The following is a 20,825-nucleotide window of genomic DNA, read 5'->3' on the forward strand; positions in this document are numbered from 1 at the left end:
TATGGGGTCACTTTGGCTTCTGGAGAGACGTGTTGCTGTATGTGTTGTTGAATTTACCTCTGCTGTGTTGGGGCAGTGGGAGAGATCTCAGAGACAGATCCAATCTGGACATGTGAAATGAAAACTGTCTGTGTGGCTAGAAGTCAGAGTAAGAAAATGTGTTACGTGACATGAGTGAGTGAGGGGAGGTAAGTGTCGAGGTGATATTAACTGGGGAGACACTGGAGATTCACCACAGTGGCAGATGTGTTGGTCACATGCGACATTTTTAGGATGTGGTACAAACCTTCACCACTAGAGGGCTGGACCGTAACTCTACAAACTCTGGAAAGATTAAAGGGATAGTTCAACATTTTGGCAAATTAGCCTTTTGCCATAATCCCTACACTCCTACGAGTAGGTTCATTACCTTTAATTATCGGTGCATGTTGTTTTGAGATCTGCGGGGCAGAGACGTGAGCTGCTCAGCGAACACAATGGAGGTGAATGGTACAGGTCCCCTGTCCCTCAAAACTCATCAAATACACAGTCCAACAACTCTAAAACGCTTTTGTGGACATGTTGTGACCTGCACATTCAGCACACTATGAAATAATCGTGTAACATTATGAGACGGAGTTGTTTTCGAGGCAAATGCAGCCGGAACTACTTTCCAGACGGCTGATGAGCGGAGTGATTTCAAAAGTGCAAGCAGCTTCAAGTATTTGCTTCGTGGGTCATAATGTTACATAATTATACATGATTATTTCATAGTGTGGCGAATGTGCAGGTCACAACTTCTCTATGAAAGCGTTTTGGAGTTGTTGGATTGTGTATTTGATGAGTTTTGAGGGACAGGGGACCTGTACCGTTCACCTCCATTGTGTTCATTCAGCAGCTCATGTCTCTGCCCCGCGGATTTAAAAACAACATGCACCGATAATTAAATTATGGCAATAGGCGAATTTGCCAAAATGTTTAACTATCCCCTTAACGACACCATAGCGACTGCACACTCTGCACAGTACTGTGGTTGTAACGACTTCTGTGGCTTTGGTAGTAGCTAGAGTTGGGACTGTCGCTTGGACCGTCACTGTAGCTGCAGGGCTGCAGCTATGACTGTGGGCGTGGCTGTAGCTAAGAAAGGAGCAACAGCCAAGGCAGCAATGAAAAGACAGATCCCCCTGCCAGGATTCAAACCTGGTACTTCTATCTGATGTATTACCAAAACACAACTGGAGGTCAATGATAGCTTCACCACAGTGTAGGTCATTTAATGTTAAACTTATCACAGCCTTGCTGTCAGCCACAGCAGTAGCTACAACCATAGCTGTAATCGCAATAGCAGTAATGCCCACAGCTATAGACACGTCCACAGTCTAATCATAGCTAGCTGTAGCCTGTCATAATAATTAGGCTCCTGTAAGCTGCATAGATACAGGTACGGGGTGCATTTACTGTCCATGGCTGTGATGTAATTTCACCCAACCTGTTTACAGGTGTCGTTTTGCTACCACAGTCCTTTATTGATAAAATATATTTACATCTATCATAATATGACTGTTAAAACTTCATGAAAAAAATATACTTGATACACGACGACTGCTTCAATTCAGCTAATTTTAGTTTCACTGCAGAACTTGTGCTCATCCTCACGGACAGGAACAGCCGGCCTATAACCAGCGACAGTGGGAGTTGGACCCTGCTGGGTTTTTATGGTCACTCAATTGTAATACACACTCACCATCCAAAACTTAATCTATGGTTCCGTCGAAAGACTTTTTTCGATGACACTTTTTATTGCCCTGCACCTCAAGACAGCCTGATGTGCGTATAAAAAACCCTTTTGACGTCGAAAGACTAACCAAAGAAAAATATCTGTGACCTCTGCTTTGTCTTGTCAGACGGCTACAGTCAGATTGTGTAGAGCTGCACAGCTGGCTGTTGACTGTCGATGGGATCAGTCGCACTAGCAATTCACATAACACAATCAATTTGGTGCACTGTTTCCATTAAAGCTATCCCTTGTATCACACGTAATTATATGTATATGTATATATATATATATATATATATATATATATATATATATATATATATATATACAGTGTATATATATATATATGGTCTCTTCTTCTCACCCATTGTTCATTCCTCTTCAGTCTCCTCCTGCCTCTTCAGTGCTATTGTAACCTTTCCAACTGGTTCTGCCCACACCTGCAGACCCGAGGAGCGGACGTGGAGCATGGAGCGAACAGAGAGCATGAACTCAGACTGCCAGTCAGGAGGCCTGTCCAGCTCTGTGGGAACCAGTAAGTGCAGCAGCCCGGCGTGCATGGCGAGGAGGGCGGCCCACTGGGGCTGTACGGACACATCTGGACCAGGGATGCAGTATGGGGACTCTTACGACTCTCTAAGAGATTCACCTCACAGTGACAGGTATGGGAGGTGATGCTGTGTGTGTGCAGTGACAGCGCTGGTGGCTGGGTGGGGGTAAACTCTGCTGCTGTGTTTGATCGTGATTCTACAACACTTTTGCTTTGTGGTGGGGGTTTTTTTTTTTGGGGGGGGGGGGGGGGGAGGTTGTCACATTCAGCCCCTGCGCTCTTTGGCGACCCCAAGTGGCAGTAAATTATTATGACTTTTTCTACATGTGAAGGACTTCTTTAGCCACATCCTGATGATTGTAATGTGACTTTATAAATCGATGTGACTTCAACTATAGGGAAGAAAGCTAATGAAACAGAGCTCCTGCTGACCTTTTTGATGTTTTGTATTTTGTTTATGAAGGAACATCCACTCTGATAAGTTGCTCCATTCACTAGCAGTTCAGTTATTAAAGTTTTTTTTTTGGGGGGGGGGGGACTATTTTGAATAACCTTAAAGGAATAGTTCACCAAAAAATGAAATTCAGTCATTATTGACTCACCCTCATGCTGATGAATACTCCGGAGTAGTTTTTTATTCCTAAAAGTGCATCTGGAGACCCGGGAGGCCGGTTCGTAGTCCAACGAAAACTTTATATGAGAGTATTAGCGCCCAACACAAAAACGTCCATAAAACTACACAAAAACCCTCTAATATTCCTGTTTACTGCTCGTCCGTGGCAATCCAAGTGTCCTGAAGGGAGATAGTCCAGAGTTTACCCGAAACAACGTCATTTAGGCAAGTCCAGGCAAATTCAATACAGGACTGTTTAGGCTGTAAACTCTTGACTATCTCCCTTCAGGACACTTGGATTGCAGTGGACGAGCAGTGTGGAGGAATATTACAGGGATTTTGTGTTTTATGGACGTTTTTGTGTGTCTATTTGTTTGCCCCTATTACTCTCATATAAAGTTTTCGTTGGACTGATCCGGCCTCCCGGGTCTCCAGATGCACTTTGAGGAATAAAAAACTACTCCAGAGTATTCATCAGCATGAGGGTGAATTTCAGTTTTTGGTGAACCATTCCTTTAATGTTTCCTCTTTAATTCCCTCTTCTGCTGTTTTCCATCTAGTGACTCACTGCATGTCCCACAATGCCCTCTGACCCTCTCTACAAAACATGTTATACATTTACGATGATTATGTTGCCTGTGCAGTTACTTGACATTAGACATGAATATTCTGTCCATTATTTCACACTTAATTCCCCCTGAAGGAATGTGTTCACAAGCATGATACATCAGAAAGGACAGATTTATTTCTGAAGTGACTTGTCTGCACATCTTCTGCTTTGCATCTCTCCATCATGATTTATTTCAAACACATGAACCCTCACCCAACCCTTTGGTGCTACATACTGTAGATGTAGTGAGGTGCAGCAGTGTCTGTGATGGTGCATGCACAGTGTTTTTCAGATTCTTGGGACTGAGCGGGCGGTGACGTGGTCGACACTGTCACTTCACGTTGCTGCTTGGAGTTTGTAGGTCAGGTGAAGTGGAAAGTGTCCTGTAGGTGTGGATGTGGTTGTTTCTCTTTGTGGCCTGTCCTCTTACTGAAGCAGTGCATGCTGGGTAGGCCACAGCGTCCGAGTGTTTTAGAAAGCAGATGGATGGGACTCACTGGCAGTGCATACGATACTGTACAAATCAAAAATGTGTGATTTCACACGAAAGTCAAAAATAATCAAACAACTGTACTTAAAAATTAAAATACATACGCAATATAAAAGTTGGCGTTCATCCTGACGTTCCTCTCTGGTCACATCCTTTGTTGTGAATCAGCACAGACCCGCACCACAACAGTAACAGTAAAATGACTCTGTGTTTCAAACAGGGCTGGCACTGCAGTTTAAAAGGAGGTCTATTTAGTAAAACAGATAAATTATGGCTTATAATGTCATGGGCTACCGTTGTGGGTTAGGCACTGAACTAATCTGCTGCGGTTGGTCCTTCCCAGGTACGTGTCGGCGCTGACCACGCCAGCACGTCTGTCTCCAGTGGAGTTCCACTACCCCCCGTTGCCGCCCCAGGTGCCCACCTTCCAGATCACCTCACCCAACACAAGCCACGCCCTCTCCCTGCCCCCCGCTGCTGCTGCCTACCACAGAGACGACGACCAGCCGCTGCTACGGTGTCCTGATGTACGTATGTTACACGCTGGACATCACACTGATCCATACAAACGTTTCAAATCAAACTTTTTTTTTGTGCCATTGCTACACATCAATATTGACATGAACTACGTCTACAGCTACTCCATGGAGTTTTTCCTCAGTCGATGTGAGGGTCTAAGGGCAGAGGATGTTGTTGTGAGACAAACTGTTTGTAAAAACGGGCTATACAAATAAAATTGCCTTGCCTTGCCTTGCCTACGGGGCTAGCTGGTTAGCATGCTAACCTTAGTGGAAGAAAAGGGATAGACACAAAAGCAAAAAGAGTTAACATTGGTTTTGGTAAGAAAAGCTGTTAATGCTAATGTTGGCTATGTGGCGATAGCAAAACTTAAAGTTTTTTTTTCCATCATATTTTTAGTGATTGATGTAACTGCTCTTCTTAATTCCATGTCCTTAGTTTCATCTAATGAGTAATTGTGCTGTCTTTGTTTTGTTGATTGTGTTTGTTTTTCGTTGTTAGGTCTCTCCTGGAAAATAGATCTTAATCTCGGAGAAACTCTGATTAAATAACGATCATATATAAAAGTAGATGTGTGTCATGTCACTGGAACAGCAGAGTGATGGTGACAGTATTTAATCAGTTAATTGATAGGGCTGATAATGTTATACATTGTTGTCACTGTCTACAAATCAAATGAAAAGATTGAAACCAGCCATGTGTCAATCCATCGCTCAGTGTCAGGCCTGAGCCTATTCCAAAGATGGACGTCTTTGAAAGTGGGTGACAGCTATACATATCCATCCATCTCTAAGCTGTGCTGCTCATCCCCTGAGGGTCGTGAGGGACTATTGTTTTTAATTTACAGACTACATTATTTACCAAAACAGCAGGGCACTATAGGTTTAGGTTGATGTGACTCAAACAGGGGTAAATACTGCCTTTGTTTGGGACTATTTTCTGTTGCGGATTAACACACATTAAGTGCAAATTTCCATCGGTAGAATTTCATGATATATTTAACATAGAAGAATACATAATATTTAATTTAAACCACTTACATAATGGAAGAAATTAACTGACTAAACATGGATCACAGTGTGGGAATAAAGGTTGAATTTAATTTATACAAACTGTCACAACATTACTATTTATCATACTGACAGAAATTTGCTTGGACACACTAACCCTATCTGTGGTGCATTAGTGAGTATGTACAGTAATGAGACGTTCAGTGAGATGCCACATGGCGCTAACAGACCCTCCCTCTCTGTTGTCTGGCTTCAGGATGGAAGTTTATACAGGCAGCCGCGGCGTCCACGGCGACCCTACCTGACGGAGAGCACAGGGAGTCTACCGTCCAGCCCCTACCACCTCCCTGACGACGAGGCTTACGAGACCACGCAGGAGTACGCCTCATCACGGGAGCCCATCCGGAGCCGGCGCCGCCCGCGACGCAACCGCCTCAACGGACACATCTCCCAGCGCTCAGCGGGCCTACGGGACTACAGCTCACAGAGCTTCAGCCAGTCAGAGGAGGAGGAGGAGGAGGAGGAGGAAGAGGACGGTCAAGGGGAGAGCACGCCTTTCCTTAGTATGCAGAACATGAACGTGGACCCGCCCTTAACGGTCTCGGGTTTCCGCTCGTCCTCTGGTGCCGACACACGGACTCACCGCGGGCTGAGTCGGCCGCAGCACGCAACACGCAGCAACGGGCAGAGCCGCGGCTCCCAGTCGCAGCGCTCCAAGGCTGACAACATGCCCCTTTAAGACTTAACCTCTCCCCGACACCCACCCATACACCCCCGCCACCACCCACCCCTCCACCTCACACACACCCCTTCCTCCTACACACAACCAGTGGACTAGAGACCTGCACCTAGGAGAAATATTTTTATTTTGTATAACAGACAGATATTCTAAACAAATGAAATATTTATTTTCATTTCAGCAAAAATTGTCTACTAGCTAACAGCAAAGACTTTTTTTATAACGGGGGGGGAAATATTTATATGTAAAGTTTTTTGATTTACAGCATTATGAGAGATGAAAAAATAAGAGAATTACGTGCCAATTTTTTCACGAGTTAGATAAATAGAATAATATTGTGGTGCCTTTTGCTGTATGCTGAAGTCGGAGGTCCCATTGAGTTTTTGTAGCCTTTCTTATAAAGACTCCTCGTTTTTATAGAGACCAACCCTCTTCCTTCCTTTTGCTTTGGTTTTTTCTCTGATTTGGGATCTTCCTCTTTTTGAACTGTGATCTGATTATGTCATCATGCAATATTGATTCCTCCTGTGTAAAAGGTGTCTGTTTACATGAGTATGATCCATGAGATGCGCTCGTTTCACAGGGACATTTAGTCACTGACGCAACCGGATGTGTAGGGTAGTTTTTCTCGGATGATTTTTTTGATTTTGATTATTTTCAATTTTTATTTAAGTCATTTATGTCCTCGTTCGTTGCCTGTCAGTCATTTGTTGTTATTTCTGTGAAAACAAGAGAGTTAGGGAGTTGTTGAGGGACAGTGACTCCAGATTCCTCTGTAGGTGTTCAGGGTGCTGCCATGACATTAGTGGTGTTTGCAGTGTGTGCGTGCGTGTGTGTTGATTTGTGTTTTTGCGTGCGTGCGTGCGTGTGTGTGCCTGTGTGTGTGCACCTCATGAAGCCTCATTTGGCCGGCGCCTCCGTTCAACTCGGAAGGTGTGGTCTCTTGTTTGACTGACACGCTCCTCCCACCAATCCTCACGCTGCCAGAAGCTCCATTGCACTGTAAGAACCTCCCTCATTGGCCAGGGAGCTGCCGATCCAAACCGAACCGAACCAATCCAGTTGTAATCCAGCCTGACTCTGGCCTCCCGTGGACTGCCCAGCCCGCCCGTTTCCTATGCCAGCAGCTTAGAGCCGCACTGTGTCTCAGGACTTCCCCATCACATCACAGCCAAAAGACTCAAAACAGAGAGAGCACGTCATCTCAGTCACAGTTCAGTCCGCAGGCCAGATCCACGTCCCCTCACTCTCCTCCCTGTCCGTCCGTCAGGTTTGTTGCGTTCACATGTGGCCATGATTAAGGGAGCGTGGGTGTAAAAAAAAAAAAAAAAAAAAAAAAAACTCTTGGAATTAGAAAGGAAATTCAGTTGCTTTTTTGTGGTTCTTTTACTTCCAAAGGTTGTGTGCATGTGTGTAAGGGGCATGTGTGTAGCTGTGTGTGTGACGACGACGCCGATGATGATGATGATGATGATGATGATGATGATGATGATCAAAAAACTTGGAGACCACATCTGATGCGGGGACATAGCTAGGAATTCTGGGCCCCCTTAAGAGGAGGAGGAGGATATCACTCTGGGTTCCCCCCTTTTCTTTTCCTTTCTTTCTCTCTCTTTTTTTTTAACTAATATAATCCTACTGGAAACATCTGGGCCCTCTCCAGCTGTGGGCCCCTAGAATCGCCACCACTTTTCACCCCACTAGCGATGGCACTGCTCTGATGGGAAACAATCGCTTGCGGGTCGGTTCACACTGCTACAGAGCGAGTTTCTGAGTCTGATTCTACAGTTTCTTTCTTTAGCTCACAGCCAAACGGTGGTATATGATAATACTGATTACTGCATCCTTGATTTGCATTCCTATACCTTTATTGATTGAACTTCTTTTGCTTGGTCATATTGACTGAATGATCTGTTACGTGTCTGTCTCTGTCTGCCCCCCCCCCCTCCTCCACCCCACATCACCCGGCCCCTCACCTTCATGTCTTTCTCACCCCCTTTTATCGACCTTCAGAAGCAACTAGCAGATGGATTTAGGCCCCATCTCCAGACGAGTAACACTGAACAGCACGCCAACTAGTCGGCTGCTCGTGGCGAAAACTCTTTCACCTCAAACGTACATCAGGTTTAGACCCTTTCAAGCTCGCTGAGGAAGACGATAGGCTACTGTGTCAGACACAATATGTGTCCCTGCTAGAGTTTGTTTCCAATAAGTAGAGTTGTTGTTTTTTTTTGTTTTTTTTTCTCTCTGTTTGTTTTCTGTTTTCACACAGGAGATGCATGGATCACAGATATAGAAAGTATCTTAAAAATGACAAAGAGCCCCACAGATTCAGGGGAATCATACTAGAAATATATAAAAACATTATTTGGGTTCATGGCCCAAAGGTCTGGCTAGTTTTGTCTTACTATCACTGTAATCAATCTGGGATTTGCAATGTGGAAATACTGCAAGTGAGGGTAGTGTGCTTCTAGAGCTAGTTGAAATGTTAACACCCCCCACCCACCCTCCTCCTCCTCACCCTGCACTCCCCCCTCTCCCTTTACATAAACACATACAGACCGACATCATACATGACAAAGCACACACTGACACACACACACACACACACACACACACACACACACACACACACACACACACACACACACACACACACACACACACACACACACACACACACACATACAACACACACACATACACGAAACCCTTCCATGTTTGTGTTCGTCAAGCAGTTTGCCTTTGTCTTTTTTACCTACTGACTCCGTCACTCCTCCCTTTCTCTCTCTCTCTCTCTCTCCCCCCCCCCCCCCTCTCCGCCCCCTCCCTCCCTTCCTCCCCCTCCCCTCTCCTCTCTCCCCTCCTCCTCACCCCCCCCCCCCCCTCCCCTTTCTCCCCCCTGCATGTCCTAGTGGTACTGGTAGTTGGGTGCATGGAAAAAGCAGCAAGCAAATCGTTTTTCCACTCGGTGAAAAAATAAAAATGTGTCTTCATTTCAACATTCAGCAATAAATCCCCTTCTCTTCATGTCCATCATTCTTGGAATATGCTAGAAGATTTTTTGCAAGTTTTATCAAAAACATACTACTTGTAAAAGAAGAAAAATCCAAAACCACCCCTTCATATGAAAAATAAAACTTTATTCCTACCATTTTGAAACAGTCCTGTCATCTTTGTAACAAAACACTAATGTTGTTTGTTGTTTCAGATTCTGTTATCACATCTGTTTTTACACGAAGGAGCGGTGATAAAATCCAGTAGCCAAAAAAGTAAGTGGTCACTGAGACAAGAGGAACACTAGATGGCAGTGTTGGTGACGATGGTCTCTGTGTGTTAGTTACTAAACATCTGTTTTATACATAGTTTACTGGCTATATCTCCTACGCCTCCAACCACCTCTACATTAATAGTTTACTGACAAAAATTAGTTTAATTGTAAGATCATACATGTCAGTCTCATAATGACATTAAAAAAAAGATGTATGTCACATGCCTATACACACCAGCAGCACATGTATCTTCTCTAACCACACTGAAATGCATTGTTCCTTCACGATGCCGTGCAGTGTTGTCTGACATTGTCACAGTCTTTGACCTATTTTCAGTCACGTCTGCGCCAAACTCACACCAGGTATGTTTCAATTAGTCAATGTCTCCAACCCTGACACACCTCCGGGACATGACCATGATTTATACCTTTCATTTAATTCGTCCATCAGATGATTTGGAATCAGTGTAAAAAAAATTATTGGAGCAGAGAGTTGGGATGCATCATCACCATTATCATCCCTTTCAGGGTCAGAGCTGTTGTTTTAGGGTTTTTTCTGTAGGTTTTCTAATATGCAACCTCAAACGTACATCAGGTTTAGACACTTTCAAGCTCGCAGAGGAAGACCATAATAGTTTCTAATTTGCAGTTGAAAAGCACCATTGGTACACCGAGCTACAGATAGTCTAGATCTGCAACTGTGAACCACTTTCTGATGCCTGTTCCTGTTTAACGCGAGTCTGGTTCTGCTCAAGGTTTCTGCCTCTATAAGTTTTTCCATAAGTTGATCTTGGTGGGAACAGTTGAGTCTCTGTAAATACTATCATGAAGAGAAGATCTACACCTATGTGTTTTGTAAAGTTTGTATAAATAAACTTAAAACCTTATTATTTATGACCTCACATTCTCAAAGAAACAGAAACATGTCCTTATGTGTGTGTGTGTGTGAGTGAGAGAGTGAGATTTTGCTTTATTTGTAATATATACTACAAATTGTGGTTAAAAGGTTGATGGTTAGATTGATGACTCACTCAACAATGGGACATATTCTTCTGCTCTTCTAGCCGATACGTGACTGGTCTTAGGTCTCCACCTGAGTGACACCTGCAGTCACTCAACATGTTACAACGCTAAAGTTTTGGGATTCCAGACACCTGAAGGCATCACAGGAACCACTCTACCACAACATTACTGGTTTGACCTGATGAATGGGCGGTGCAAATTTTCTCAACTTATGCATTTAAGATGACAAACAGGAAAAACTAGGTTTACACATGCAGCTGAGGGGTGACTAAAACATAGTGACATCAACATCAAAGCGTTAACAATCAACCTTTAGGATCCTTGTCTTTCTTATGCAGGTTGTTGAATGTGTGACACTCTCCTCTGTCATCATCGTTCCTGTTTGCTCTCTCTGTCAGGGTGTGTTCCCTTGTGCACACACCTGGCTGTTAGTGTACCCTTATCTGTCGACAGGCCACATGTGTAGAGGCTAAACACGGAAAGGCTTCCTGGCTGATCACCACATGCTTGTCTGGATTGTAAAAGAGAGGGAATCGTTTTTTTTCTGTCTTCAGTGGAAATACATGTGGAATGGAGTCGTGTCGTTTCCAGACGGACTTTCAGCTTTGGTTTTCATAACAGAGGAGTGATCAGTGAATTCAGGAGCTTTCACTTGAAACAGGTAAGAAAACTTATCTTGTTCAGTGTACATAGAGTAGATGAGGTGTGAAATATTGGAAATTAATTTAAATGTGGTCGAGGGTCAAAGTTTATTCTTGACCTTGAGAACAGCAGTTGGCACATTTAGTAGCTTTTCAAGGTAAATATCAAAGGATTGTAGATGAACGAGCTCCAGGCAAAATTCAGCTGCTGATGAAGATCATATGATGCAGCTGAAAGCTCCAGTGAAACTCCTAAATAGATATTCTTATTTTATTTATTTATTAAGCCTTATTCAAGCCTTTATCTGAACATGTAAGGTAGTATAAAAGAAACTGTTTAGTTTAGTTTATTGTCATACATTAAAGGTCCTGTGTATGGTCAATGCAATGAAAAGCAGTGCCAGACACCTCTTCAACCCTCATCACAATAAAAAGCAATTAATAAGAAATATTCTTTTATATACATGTTCGAAATAAAGCTTATCAATAAATTAAATTAAATATTTTGGGAGGATAGTTTTGTCAACTCTCAGCTCAGTGACCACCTTCTTCTCATCTTTTTTCTCGCCCCCTACTGATACACTTGTATTTGCTTGTGTGTTTTGACTTTGCAGTTGAATGGCCCGGTGTTACTGTCGCTGGCGTAACGTGCTCCTCTGTGTGTGCGCCCCATGCATCTGCCTGGCACTGCTCTTTGTCTATGCTGCTATGACAATATGCATTCGCATGAGCGCCACGGTAGCAGCAGCAGCATCAGCAACCTTCACAGATAAGATTCATTTTGTGGCTTCAGGAGCTGTCAGAAACAACAACTTTGCCCCCCAGCCTAAAGCCTTCTGGGAGCTCCAGTTGCATGGGGAGGCTCTGTGGAACCATCTCCAGCAGGTCACTGATCGCCAACTGAACCCCATCCTGCACCCCAACGACTCCAGGAGGGAAAATGACACAAGCACCTTTGATGATGAGTCCCTGCTGAGGAAAAGTTTCTCTGAGTTTGTCGACCTGGATAGCACGAGGAGAAACTTTAAAAAGCTACCACAACACATACAAGAGTTTATGAGCAACATGCAGACGAGGGAGTACCCAACCCTCCTGCAGCCAGACGGAGTGTGTGGGGCCGGGGCAAAAGATGAGAAGGAGCCCCCTCTGCTTCTCCTGGCCATCAAAACAACAGAGCTGAACTTTAAGAACCGACAGGCCATTCGACAGACCTGGGGTCAGGCGGGCTGGGTGACAGGATGGAAGACCAACAGCAGCAGAGGAGCAGAAGGCGGGGTGTACGTCCGCAGAGTGTTTCTGCTGGGCAAAGAAAACCCAGAGGAGCTTGGCGTAGATGTGTCTGAGCTGGTGCAGATGGAGAGCAGACGTTATGGAGACATTCTGCAGTGGAACTTCAAAGACACATTTTTCAACCTGACCTTGAAGGATGTGCTCTTCTGGAGCTGGTTCTCACAGTCCTGCGGACAGACCCACTTCGTCTTTAAGGGAGACGACGACGTCTTTGTCAACACCCCGAAAATAATAACATATCTCCAGGAGCAGCTCAAGATGCCTAGTTCAAACAAGACCATGGTGGACTTCATGGTTGGAGACGTGATAGGTGCAGCCAAGCCACACCGAGTCAACAAGTCCAAGTACTTCATCCCTGACAGTTTCTACAGAGGCCTGTATCCTGCATACGCAGGCGGGGGTGGGGTGGTGTACTCAGGCCAACTGACCAAACGCCTACACCACGTGTCTAAAAGAATTCACCTGTTCCCCATTGATGATGTCTACGTAGGGATGTGTATGGTTCAGCTTAACGCGTATCCCATCCACCACCCTGCCTTCCTCACCTTCGACTTTCCAGGGAAGGAGGAGGAGGAGCCGTGTTCGTACCACAGGGTCCTGGTGGTCCACAAACGAAGCCCTGAGCAGCTCGTCAGACTGTGGGCCAACATGAAAAGGACACAGAGACAGTGTGGGGACGTGCCTCTGAAGACCAGAGACAAGAGTTAAAAACACTGAGAAATGAAAGATGACAAGTCTTCACGCTTCCTGTTACAAGAGGTTAATAACACTGAATAACTTATGTCTCTATTTATTTAATTTTACTTACAGTCAGTGACGTACTTGCCACAGGGCAATATGGGCAAATGCCAAGGTGGCCGCGTGAAGATGCAGCCATGCTGATGTCACTGCAAACACTTTGTTCCAGTCTGGGTTCAAGTCCTTGGTGATCAATGCATTTATTTTTTTCTCGTCATCTTTATATATATATAGTGTTTGTGTAATGTGTGGCCTCTCTCTGTCAAAAATGCCAGGGCCTCTTTTTGATACCAGTCCGTCACTGCTTATACAGTTCTCCAATTCTTGCATTAAAACTTAAATTAAATTAAAGGACTAAATTTGTGTTTTTTGCATATTAATCATTTACTATGAAGAAAACGTATTTTGCATTACAAACTAGTAGGATGTTTTTTTTTTCTTTTTCACTGTAGCCTATTGTTATATTCACCTGTACCTGAGACTAAACAGTCTTCACATATGTGGGGAAACATAGAGAGAATAACTAAACGAAGAACTATATGTCACAGAGGGGCCAGTAATGTAAAGTGCCTGTACCGTTACAGTTGTGACAGTTATGAGATGATGCAAAATGTTATGCTAATATTTAACATTTAGCCAAATCATATTACACTGCACAGAGGAGAGTCATAAAGTCAGTGAACCATCTCAGTCATATTTACCTACAGTTGGCTAATGTTTGCCACACCAGCCACCACAGCTAGTGGTCACACCGCATCGCCTGGAGTTAATATACGTATTCAGAATAAAAACACAAACAAAGCCAAACAAGTTTAGCCGTGTCAACGTCATCATACTAAGATGAGGGTGAATTTACAGTGGTTGAGCTGGTTTTGCAGGGAACTGGGAGGGTTCCTCCACCATAACCCAAAACAGAAACTACCTGAATGAAACTAAAACTAACTTAAAGCAGATATCAGTGGAATGTTTTTGTTAATATAAGTCCTAAATAGTCCTATTTTCCGTCAGCAATCACTTACATGAAGTATTTCAGCCTAAACACGAGTCTCTCCGTCACTCTGCTCTGCTATAACCCGGGGAGAAAATTTTCCTTGTGGGATACAAGTGTTATCCAATGAGGAGAGAGAACGGCATGAAGGGCTGTGTGTGCAGCCAAGGGATGCGCGTGAATGTGGTGACGTAGCACGAGGACCAATTGATGCCTGACAAGGGCGGGGGCTGCTAACTCATGGTGCGTTCAAAGAAACTCGTACTTTGTGTTTTTCCTTCCTGTGAAGTCATACCAGTTCGATCTGGTACGAGTTCACGGGTCGGAAGTTACGAGTGGCCGTTATAGGGAACTTTCACAGACAACAGGATGGTAAAAACACGAGCTACGGGTTACCTGGAACGCTACCAAGTCGTAGTTGTGACTTGAAGCTGTAACTTACGGTTTCAAAAGCCTGCCTTGAACGCAGCATTAGCCGAAACGGCCGTGAAGCTGATATCTGCTTTAAACCTTGAGGGAAGAATGTGGATCTTTCTGCCTCGTTTCACAATAAAGACAGGTGTGGCTGAATGCTCATAATTGAAATCCACCCAGCCCAACTAATGCTTTTATTACCACAAAATTCTTTGCACAGATTGACAACAAAGCTAATATCTAAACTAAGTTGAAAGTAATTCTCGGTGGACCAATAATTACCATGGACCTGATCATATGAACACAGTCAGAGAGAGGGTATTTGAAGCATGTTGTCTCAGTAATTTCTTTGTTTCGCAATCAAACCATGAGGCTGAAATGTCAGTATGATATTCCAGTACAACTTGTTCCAGTAGCAATACCAATCTCCTCAATGACCTCTTTCAAATATTGTCAAGTATGTGTGCATAGTACATGTTGTGTACATAGTGCATGTCTTTATGTTTGGGTTACTTCTGCACACGCCTCTTTGAACAGGACATGAAAAGACACCGACATGGGAAATTAAGTCAAACTCGACAATGAATCTATTTCCAAAACGTTTGTCATTGTACAAATCAAAATCAGCAACTGAGTCAGGAATGTAAGTCAAAGCTGAGGCACAATTCAGTCACACTGAACGAGTATCAAGTACAGGCTGACCTGAGGTCAGCTGACACCAGAACAGTCGGACATCATCTTCCCCTGCGTGTGTGTGTGACAAAGTGATGATCTGTGATTATTGGCAGCCTTCATCAGAATTCAAATCAATACAAGCAGCAATAGAAGCCGCTCTGTGAGGGGCGGCAGAGATCTGGGTTAAAACAACATCCTCCACAGGACTGGTCATACAGGTACCATGAGGTTCAACTCAGCGAATTATGACATAATGACAATTATGCGTTTAACAGTAAACACTATGAATGCTTTAAGTTGTTTAATTTTTGGTTTGGTGACTTTCTAACATATTCATTTCGTCCAACAGAGGATTAGAGAATTGTCCTTTAAATGAACTATAATGTACTGGAAGCACAGAAATATTTCCAGTAAGGAAAAGACAGGTGCAGGTAGAAACGTGTCCTTCTGAAGGACGGACATAGAAAATCACAGGATTCTGATTTGAATGTTGATCAATTTCAACTTACTGATTAATTACAGCTTTTAAAAAAAAACAACAACAACAAAATTTTGCAAGCAAGACTTAATTTTGTCCTGACTTTGTATTTCGAAGTCCACTCAGTCACAGTGTCTCCAACAGGCTGTGGGACGTCACCTGCAGAGGGAGCTGTTGCACAAGGACACCAGGTCTCAGTCAGAAGTGACAGCAGCACAGCGCTCATGTCACACAATCCTCACTCTCAGTTGTCCGTCCCCTCCGTGCTCCCGTTATCAACCATTTTCTTTGTCCCTATTTGTCCTCATTTTCTTCCTCACTGTCCTCCTCCTCCTCGCTCTCACTGTACTGGTAGTTACAGCGGTTGGTGTTGACGAAGAGGTCGCTCTCGTCGTCTTCAGAGTCACTAACTTCCTCCTTTCCCTCCGTCTCCTCCTGTTTGCTTGTCTTGTCCTGTGCCGGCGACTCCTCCGTGAACCCCTCAGGCCTGGAGACAATTTCAGGATCATCTCAGGACACTCAGTCACACCTGACAACATGACATGAAACAATATTGTCTGTGTGTTTGTTCTCACTCACCACAGCTGCTGTTTTTGCAGGTCCTGAATGTGGTCTTTGTAGAGGATGAAGGTGATCTCCGCCTTCACCTTCTCTCCTTCCTCGATGGGATCCACAATCACGTAGTCGCCTTGACCATCAGAAAACACACACCATTTAATTTAAAAATATTTTGGGGGGCTTTTGTGCCTTAATTATCATAGGACAGTTAGAGACAGGAAATGGAGAGTGAGAGAAAGGGAGAGCGACAGGCAGCAAAGGGCAACCACGGGTGGAATTGAACCTGGGGCTGCTGCAGCGCGGTTCAGTCTCTGTTCATGGGGCGCCTGCTTTACAAACTGAGCCATATGAAGGTGAACATTAAAGGTGTACAGAAAAGAAAATTGAATTTGAGCCCACTTTGGGTCATAAAATTAATGTGATAACTCATCTTTCAGACGATGTAGGCCAAACTTTGTGCAAAATTCTATTTTTGAGAAAATCCGGGATGAAAGTGTGTATTTTTTTTTTCCGCATTGGATAATGCAGGCGCACGGATTATACGTCAGCCTGTACACGATTCACCAGCCACGGATATTGGATCCGTCATCCGTCATTCAAACGTCTGAGACACGCACACACACACGGAGCTCGGGCTCGCCCCAAGCTTTGAATATCCCGCCCGCTCGATAACGACCAATCAAATTCGTTTTCCTCACTCGGGTAAACTCGTGTTGCAGCTCGTGACAACTCGGCGCGACAAACAGGACAAACGGCCATTTCTGTACACCTTTAAAGGTTAAAAGCTACAACTTTTTCATCAAAATGAATCATTTTTCAAAAATAACACATCCACAGAACGTCTAGAGGGGTGCAGAATAAAAGTATTAATTTTACTGATTTAAAAAAAAAAAAGTATATAAATAATTGTTTTATAAATTTTGACGGGTCCAAAATATATAAATATTCACATCTGGTTACGTTGGCAACGTCAACATGTAATGATCTCTGCGCCAACAGCATAAGTACGTTAGGGTACGTCACGTGAGGCAGACGGGGCGCCAGGTCGTGATAGCTCTGTGGAGAAATGGCATCGTGCTAATGCTAATGCTAACTAACAGTCAGCCGCTACTGTAACGTTTCCGGTGCAGGCGTGATGCTGCAGGTTTGTCGGGTTCGTCTGCAGGTGAGTTAGTGTGAAATGATTCAGATGTGTTTCCAGTCCGCTGTCAACACCGGAGCTGCTGCTCGTTAAATATGGTTAGTGTTAGCTTAACTTTAGCTACTAGCCGCTCCCTAGGCATACCTGGCAACCAGTACAATAGGCTTTATGCACAGCTCCACTACTTCCTGAACTTTAGCCAGCTCCTTTATTTCCTGTCTAACATTATTGGACAAACTGATTAATCCAACAATATAGTCTCTACACTCTTGAGACCAAGAGCCTATGCACCAGGTCTGACCTGTGGCAGTGACGTCATCATAAAAAATAAAGTGCGTGTTGCTCCTCTTTACTCTGACTTCACACACTGTAGTTGTAAGATGTGCTACTTACTCGTTCCTACTTGTCATTAAAGCAAATAATTATCACTAAGTCATAGACAATCAATAATTGTCCTAAACGCGGAACAGCAGGGACTGATCAGACTTGTGTTATTCTATCAGATCAGGCCAAAGCTGAGCCCAGAGGCCGGTGTAGACACAGACTGACTCTGCAAGAGAGAGAAATATTAAATGGTTGGTTTTGTGGTCAGAGATGTTGCTGACAGCCGTCTCTCACTGGAGACCTGCGTGTGGACATTTTGCAGATGGATACAAGAGGTCGACAGATTAATTGGTTTGGACAATTAAGTGCTGCCTCTTACAAACTCTCGTTATCTCAGTAGTAGTATCGGCTCTACCAGCGGCCGGTGGCTGTGCTCCCTCCAGCAGCGGCATCAGGTTACATCATCTTATTGCACCACACGTAAGGTCAGGGGAGTACCACTGTATATCTGGGATTATTTATATTTCAACAGGGCTTCATTATTTACACCCACTAGACTAAATACAAAATAAGGCCACAGTAAGTGAAGTTTTATGCAGTCGTGGTCTTTTCCACAGGAGACAGTGTGGGACAAAAGGCATTGTTGTGATTAAAATGTAGTTAATGAGTGTGCTGCTGCTGACTGCTGACTGAGCTGTCTGGACCGTCAACTCATTATGAGATTTATTTTCATGAGGTATATCAGCTGATTAATCAGCTATCAGCGTTTTCTGGCTCCAAACTATGTTTATTATATCAACCTTTAAAAATCCACTATTGTACGACCTTCTGCTGTTTGACAACCAGCATTAGAGGGACAGTTCGTGTTGTTTGATGATGGGTTGTGTGAGGTAGCCCATGTGTTAGCAGCAGTAGATTTTGATCAGTGAGTTGCCAGTTAGCAGCAGTGAAAATAAATGGTTTACATAATTTCAATAAGACGGCCACTGACACAATCCAGTGTCAGTTTAAGTTTATGCTTAATTTAGAGTATTTTCAGTGCATTACCCTCTCATTAAACCAGCACTTTCAACAACATTTGGAAAACATTTTTCTCAACTTTTGAACAACTGTGTTTTTACACAGACATGCACCTGCAGCGTGGCTCTATGATAATGTTTAAACCCATCACTGACCTCTCTTGATCCAGATGTTCTTGCGGAACTTGGTGGGCATGCTCACCAGGAAGGTCTCACCCTGAGCCGTGACTGTTTCATGGAGGTTGTTGCCACGGCTACCAGTGATCTACACATGCACAGGTGGAGGATGGAGACACTGTCAGAATGAAGCCCTGCTGTGTACAAGTCTGATGATGAGGTGATTGTTTGGTTTACATGTTCAATCCTAGCTCACCTTCACAATCTGCTGGTTTTCTGTGGGCGTGACAAAGTCTCCAAGAACCTCCTTGACGACATGTTTGCGTTTGGTGGCCTGTGACATTATAACCAGTGAGCAGCTTCAAGTGCCTGCGCCAGCTGTGGAGAGAGGGAGGAGGGAGGTCAGAGTGCTGATGAACACTGAAGAAGGGCTGGGTTGGAAAAAAACAAAAAAAAATACGTAAATCAATGCTCTTCAATTAAAATCAACCGTCACTTGAATAATCCAATTACAATTCAGAAAACCAAATATGAATGTCTTACATATGTCGTATGACGTGATGAAAAGAAAAATAAATAAAATTTAAGAACAGAAGATCTGACAAGGTGTCATGCAAGAGCTATAATAAAAACAAACGAAACAGCCACAGACATTTAAGGTGTGTTGATTGACACCCACACATTGATCAGGCATAGAGTACAATGCAAGAAACATTAGCTGCCAGTTGCACAGTGATTAGTCTACTGGTTAAAACACATCCTTCACTCTGCCACATCTGTTCACTACTGAGATGAACGTGTTGGTCATTTTAAATAGAAAATGCATCGATAACTGTAGACATTGATTTTTTTAACCATGCATCAGACTACAGGAACAATTTACAGCATTAGTGTTCAGAGAATCGTATTCATATGCAAGCAAATAGATAATGTTAGATAAATATCTGACAAAACAAATTTAAATACAGAAATCAATCAAAATTGGATCAATAAAGGAATACTATGTCAACTAGGCCACTGGAAAAAACAACAATAAACATCAATAAAGTTTTATTGTACAGAATAGCTAAGCAGCTAGTGACAGGTTTTAAATGAGCTACAACCCTTTAAAAAGCTTATACCTCCTCACTGGATGACTGGACGAATAACAACACGTCTCCAGTCCTTAATTCACTTCGCTCAGTTGGTTAAAATCGCTGTGTCTTTATAATTCACATAAACATTGGCAGTGAGTTAGCCTGGCGAGCTAACTGTTGCTGCTGCCACAGCGCGGAGCCACGTGAGCAGGTTACATAATGATTTACCTTGACAGAGGAGAAGAGGAGAGGAGAGACCGAGTCTGGTGAAGGACCAAGATGTGGAGTTTACGGCTCAATAGCTGTTACAAATCACTGAACACGAAGAAATGCTTTATCAACACAGACAAGCCACATGCGACAGTGTTTTCTGACAACAGCAGATGTTTCACTTCCGGTGTCCACTGGTCAACTATTTTCAAAATAAGACTCGTTTCCTGTTTTCCTCTCATCTGCAGGCTAAAGGATCATCTAATCATGGATGAGTTTAATATTACATTAAAGTGTTGATTAAACTCACTTAGCACCACCAACCTATTTATATTGTCTGACTTAATTTATACTGGCATTAATTTATTATTGTTTACATTAAAATATCTTCTTCTTCCGTAGCAGCGACTGTGCATTCTGGGAAATAGAGTTCCTGAGCTCAATTGAGCAACATTCAAGATCGCAAGTGTTCAGTGAAGCTCATGTCCTCTTTTTTTCTCTGTCTCTCTTGTAATACATACTATCAATGGAAATAATAATACAGGTGAAAAATAAAGTACGGTATAAAAGTGCAA

General features: G+C 43.5%; 3 protein-coding genes across 3 annotated transcripts in view; 2 read left to right on the forward strand and 1 right to left on the reverse strand.

The window, feature by feature from the left end:
- Positions 1-6,287, forward strand: part of nrg2b (neuregulin 2b) — a gene marked incomplete at both ends in the record, with an annotated part of 54,346 nt that extends 48,059 nt beyond the window's left edge. The window contains 3 exons of the mRNA XM_083980338.1: positions 2,203-2,418; positions 4,363-4,546; positions 5,805-6,287. Coding sequence (XP_083836464.1) covers positions 2,203-2,418; positions 4,363-4,546; positions 5,805-6,287 — 883 coding nt within the window. The remainder of the gene's footprint in view (positions 1-2,202; positions 2,419-4,362; positions 4,547-5,804) is intronic.
- Positions 6,288-11,840: 5,553 nt separating this feature from the next.
- On the forward strand, positions 11,841-13,220 carry LOC310992281 (N-acetyllactosaminide beta-1,3-N-acetylglucosaminyltransferase 2; the record flags this gene model as incomplete). The annotated part of the gene is made up of 1 exon (XM_083980302.1): positions 11,841-13,220. One exon carries the CDS (start codon positions 11,841-11,843, stop codon positions 13,218-13,220), a length of 1,380 nt encoding a protein of 459 aa, XP_083836428.1.
- Positions 13,221-14,748: 1,528 nt separating this feature from the next.
- On the reverse strand, positions 14,749-20,437 carry eif1ad (eukaryotic translation initiation factor 1A domain containing). The gene is made up of 5 exons (XM_083980064.1): positions 20,269-20,437; positions 19,221-19,342; positions 19,004-19,112; positions 16,385-16,493; positions 14,749-16,292 (listed from the first exon to the last, which is right to left on the reverse strand). The coding sequence occupies exons 2-5, from the start codon at positions 19,305-19,307 to the stop codon at positions 16,100-16,102; spliced, it is 498 nt and encodes a 165-aa protein (XP_083836190.1). The 5' UTR covers positions 19,308-19,342; positions 20,269-20,437; the 3' UTR covers positions 14,749-16,099.
- Between the last annotated feature and the right edge of the window lie 388 nt (positions 20,438-20,825).

Source organism: Trachurus trachurus, assembly GCF_905171665.1.
Source record: "Trachurus trachurus genome assembly, chromosome: 10".
NCBI lineage: Eukaryota > Metazoa > Chordata > Actinopteri > Carangiformes > Carangidae > Trachurus > Trachurus trachurus.